At 39.1% G+C, this 5,380-nt stretch overlaps 1 protein-coding gene across 2 annotated transcripts; it reads left to right on the top strand.

The window, feature by feature from the left end:
• Positions 1-843: 843 nt before the first annotated feature.
• Positions 844-5,380, top strand: LOC124150558 (beta-porphyranase A-like). Of its 2 annotated transcripts, none has more exons than XM_048402622.1 (3): positions 844-1,130; positions 3,311-3,455; positions 3,909-5,380. In XM_048402622.1, the coding sequence occupies exons 1-3, from the start codon at positions 888-890 to the stop codon at positions 4,127-4,129; spliced, it is 609 nt and encodes a 202-aa protein (XP_048258579.1). In that variant the 5' UTR covers positions 844-887; the 3' UTR covers positions 4,130-5,380. The 2 variants fall into 2 exon arrangements, with proteins under 2 accessions (XP_048258579.1, XP_046378453.2); XM_046522497.2 differs by having other exon boundaries at positions 861-1,130.

The following is a 5,380-nucleotide window of genomic DNA, read 5'->3' as shown; positions in this document are numbered from 1 at the left end:
ACCAGAACCTACCGCCACTCATCAAATGTAACTTCTGATAGGTGTTTATAGGAAGGCTGGAAGTTCCAGTTAAAACAGATGGCATTTAAAAAAAACAGCAATATCACAGTGGGGGACAACAGAAATGTGCTTCACCCTAAAATTACTGGAATATTGCTAAAAGCGGCGTAACACCACACTCACTCACTACATTGAAAACAGCATTTTACCCTTTTAATGCTTAATGTCCTCGTTAATCCACATCTCTGAGGCACACATTTCAAGAAGTGACCCTTGGATTTCCCTATTATCTCTCGTCTTCAACACTCTCTTTGCAGTGGAATAAAATATAATTAAAATCACACACACACACAGAATACACCAGACAGTTTATTTATACATCGTTCAACGGATCATGGTCACCTAACCTCGAGCAACCTGATAGTTATCAATTTTATTTTTTGTTATTTAATAGTTTTTAAAAAGGGTTTGTCTTTATTATGATTTTTTTTATATATCAGTATTTGCAAACCCAACACTGATCAATATTGTCGGTTGTCAAAAACCTTTCATTAATTTATGGCTACATGAGCTAATAATATGTCGGTAGTTGCATATTTTATCTCATTGTCTGTGTATAGGTGGCAAAAACCCAACCCAGAATACGCACACAAAAGTATGTTTCAAGTTCAAGGAGAGATTATGAAAGTAAGTTGTCAGTTTGCCACTATCTATAGTTATTAGTTCATTGTCATATGACCTACTTGGCTACATTCTGTACCATACCAGTCCTTCAGGCCGTTAATTCTTAGTTTAGTCATATGTAATTAAGCTGTGGAGACATGTGCACATTTCACACGTCTGTCAGCAGTATATAACAAGCTTGCCTAACCTAAACAGATATAGTCATGCAGCAGGTGCCAGTGGTAGTGTTCATCACAGTCCTCCTGTGCGGGGAGGTGATCTCCGACACCACAGTCACCATCTACAATGAGTGGCTCTCCCAGGGTGGACGAGTCCATTATGAGGTGGACAGATGGAACAAATTCAATGGTCTCCCTAACTCTAACCTGATCTCTAAATGCAAAGGTATTGGTGCCGAACCGGGGCGCTGGATGAACAGAGACTTGAATGGCCATCTATTTGCAAATGTATGTAACCCTTGCGTTATTGCTCTATAGAAAAAATGTATGTCGAGATTGATTGATCATATAACTTTTTTTTTACATTGAATCTAAAACGAGGATCTGAGTGAATAGTAGGGTAAATGTATGTAATGTCTTTATTGAGTCATAATAAAATCTTTCAGAAAGTTTCATGGAAGACATGTGGAGGGCATTTACACATTTGGCGCATCAGTTTCAAAAAATATGTCCGGGGCAATTCCCGATTTTGACTTGTACCGCGTGTTCCCGTGTTTTTTTTCAGATGAAAAATTTGCTTGTTTTCCATGTGTTTGGGAAGGGTGCAACATGTGGGGCAGGATACGCTCACCTTTTCGCGAAATCATAGTATCATTACTGTTCGATACATAGTCATTCATAAACACATGATTAGTTGGACTCGGATAATCGACTCTACTTTTAGCAGACATTTGTTGCTGTTAAGTGAGAACTAAAGTGATTTAACTTGTTGTGATTACTCTGTTATACCGTGTAACCTCACTGGCTCGAACATCACTACGTTACTGTTCCAGTTATAATCCTTGACATGTTGGTATTTTAGCAACATTACGGATAACCTGATGCATTGTTTGTGATCAGTAGGACTAATCACGTACCAACGATTTCGATGTAGCCTGCAACCTCGGGGTATCGCGGTACCTGTCATGTACGCTAAACGGAACAAAATACACTCAATAACCTTTATGATTATTCGTGTTCTCTATATCAGATGTCATTTATTTTATCTAAAAATGCATATTTTACTAAAAAAGGTTCATTATTTTTATTAGAAGCTCCGAGTAAAATCCGGGCCTTGCGCTCAGTTTGACAAGGGAGAGAACTCCATCGTATCGCGGTACAGATAAAAGTTGTGTAAGGAGGTCCGAATTGGACAAAAAGAGGACATACTTCTACCAACCACTTAGTATGATCATGCCAGACATCAGTGATTTGTCCAGACATGTGCAAAGACAGCACAAGTAAAATTCCAAATGTGTTATCAGTAATAGGTATTCAATGCATATTTACCGAAATGTAACAGAAAAAATATTTTTAAAATCAACAACAAAATATTTGAAATGATATTCTAAGATTGTTTTGTTTTTTAAAATGGATGACAATAATTTGTCACAAAATGGGAAAATGTTAACAGTCAACAATAAATATATAAAAAGCACTCCTAGTATGCCAAAAGTATGTATTTATCTTTTGGATTCTAGTGAAGAACATATTTCTAAGTTTGGCATTATGGCCCTTATGATCTCCCAATTGATTTTGGGCACAGAGCGGGAACAAATGTGCGGACTACGTAACTTCCGTTACCTTACTAGTCGCCATGAAAATGCAGATGATCTAGTTCAGATCGATAGAGAAAGTTTACTTGGGGAACAGCGGGTTATATCGTTGGCCATTGACAGATGGGGGTAAGGCAATATTAAAAAAAGATGCCAGAAGTAAGTATCAACACATTAATAACTCCTTACTTACAGCAGACGGAACATTCCGAGGAAATTAAAATTGTTTACGAAGAGAGCACTTCCTGGTTACTGATTTACATTAATAGAGAGATGTGTCCCGCGTGAACTACCGGAAATCACAAATGCCGCGATACGATGAATACCACGGGGTCCGAGTATACGTGTAGCACAATTTATATAAAATTCAAATCTCAGTTAATTAGCAGTGCTCTGGATATGTAACATGCCTACGTCTGTAAGTTCAAAATAGAAAGGAGACTAGTTTGCATGGTTTTTTTTCTAAATTGCAAGGTTTTTTATAAAGAGGTGAAATTCAACTACATACTTTGCAGAAGTGTTAAATGGTTTCAGATGAAATAATGTTGAAGATACCGCTTCATATTCCAATTGATAGTAACCCAACTCGTAATCGCTTTGAAATATGCACTGACCTCTAACTGAATTTTCCAATGTTTCAACTGATCAAAATGGCACAATTCATTAATTATTGCTTCTTTTAGTCATTTTGACTGGTTATTTAACAATCATCGATAATTACTTGTGCTCGAACAACGGTATATGTATAAGGATACATATATGAATGCAATTCGAATCATGTGAGAGCAATATTCATAACACTGTTGACTCACAGTCATGTTTCAATAAAACCATAATCAAGTTAATACAGTTCCATCTGCATGTACTAAACAGTGGCACCAAAATCCCAGTCACCATGGTTACCCAGACCCACACTACCTACAAGACGGTGGCCTCCAGAGGAACACCTTTAACAAGTACATGGAGCAAGTCCATGGTTTTGGAAATGGCGTCAAGAATATTGTATGGGTAATAAAAGGTATGTCATGTTACCATAAATCAATATTACAATGTGTTTCTTCACCATGATAGTTTGATGAAAACTAATTTAAGAATTTAACAGGCTCGACACTACTTTACAGTACTACTAAGTGTCAAATCTTTAACTCGATCGGCTGGAGGAACGTAATCAGTTTAATACCTGTACAACTGAGGGTTGATTAGCTCCTGAGATTTCCGGATATTGTAGCCGATGATGTTTGTTCAAATGGTTGTGATGGTGTCCCACTAAGCGTAGATTGTCTTGCTTTAATTTATTGGATTGGTTCCGAGGAGTTACATTCACAATTGTGTGCAGAGAAGTTTTGCTCTTTCCTTTGTCCAAAACATGCCCTATGTACAGTAAGAGCAGAACTGGTATTTTATTTTTAAAAAGTCATATATGTCATCTTCTGTGAAAGGCGTTGAGTTATAATAATATATTTCTTATTAGGTCTCAGCTGGCCAAATTGGATCGACAAGTCACATCATCAAGGCAAGTTCCCAAATAACGTAGACGCTGCGGCAGAGTTCGTATCTCTGATGGTTCAGAGTGCCAAGGATTACTCCGGAGGACACCTCCCAGCTTACTTTGAAGTCATAAACGAACCCGACGCTTCATGGCAGGCCCTTGACGCCAATACTGTCTTAAACTTCCATAGAGATGTGGTTTAAAAGCTAAAGTCAAGATTTGGCATCAAGGTGGGAGGTCCAACATATACAGGCTACACAGTCAGAACAGATGCCAATAATTTCCGTTTGTGGAAGGGAACAACACAGTTTATGGACATGTCTCTCGATCACATGGACTTCTTCTCCTTCCATGCTTACAACGATATCAATGTAAACGGCGGTAGTCACCACTTTACTGGTATCAACGAAGCACGATTGGTTGCCTTGATTGACATGATAGAAAACTACTCTCATATAAAGAAAGGAAGGAACGTTCCTCTTATTATCAGCGAGTTTGGCAGAGGCGGAGTTCATGGAATCAGTCAGGAAGCCCATTCTGGAATTGTAGATTTTGGAACTCTATACCTAGGATTTGGACAAATGTTTACTTATCTGAACCTCAGAGAGTTTATGGAAAGAGCTGTTGTTTTCCTTCTAGCCAATGAGCAATATCCAGGTCACAATAGTCTCAACTGGTCCCTTTTCACTAAGGATGGCCATGAGACAGCACTTGCAAACTACTTCCGTTTCTGGAAAAACTTGTACTACGATCAGAAGTTTCTAAGATTTTCAAGTGCGTTCACCGGAAGTGAGAGAGTAGTTTCACCTCTAGCACTCGCAAACCCAAAAAACAAAGATGTTATGGTCCTCCTTTACAACTATGGGACGAAATGGCAAAACGCAAAGCTGGACTTCCACAATGGCTGGATCAACCCAACAACAGGTGTCTCTTCTTGTCTGCAGTACCAGAATGGCAACCCAGTAATGCACTGGAATGTCCACTTTGACACCAACAAGAACAATGGGCATGTCGGTCTCCCAGGAGAGGCAGTCTGTTTCTACAAGTTCAGCACCAGCTATAATTTTGGAGGCGTCAGGACTAACAATGAGAATACCTACTATGGGAAGAATATGGTCATCCCGATCAATAACGGACATGCGCAAACCACGGTTCAGGTACATGGATCTGGCTTCCATTCTGCACGTCTTAGGATCGGTGTAAGCAGGGACAAGAGCCAAAACGGGAAACCAACTGTCACATTTAATGGCTATACACTGTCATCATCCTACAACCTGTACGATTCAGACAAGTACAACGCTCCAACCAAGTGGGAATTGTGGGAGTTCTCGGTGCCTGCAAACAGAGTTCACTCTTCCAATACAATCGGTATGTCCTTGGGAGGGAATGGAGGACACGTTAGCTCTGTCGCACTGATTGTTGGATACCTTCAATAATAAAGAATATGCATGACA

The sequence above is a fragment of the Haliotis rufescens genome, unplaced genomic scaffold, assembly GCF_023055435.1.
Source record: "Haliotis rufescens isolate VD_foot unplaced genomic scaffold, xgHalRufe1.0.p SCAF_27, whole genome shotgun sequence".
Taxonomy (NCBI): Eukaryota; Metazoa; Mollusca; class Gastropoda; order Lepetellida; family Haliotidae; genus Haliotis; species Haliotis rufescens.
This window is presented reverse-complemented; position numbering and strand designations above follow the sequence as displayed.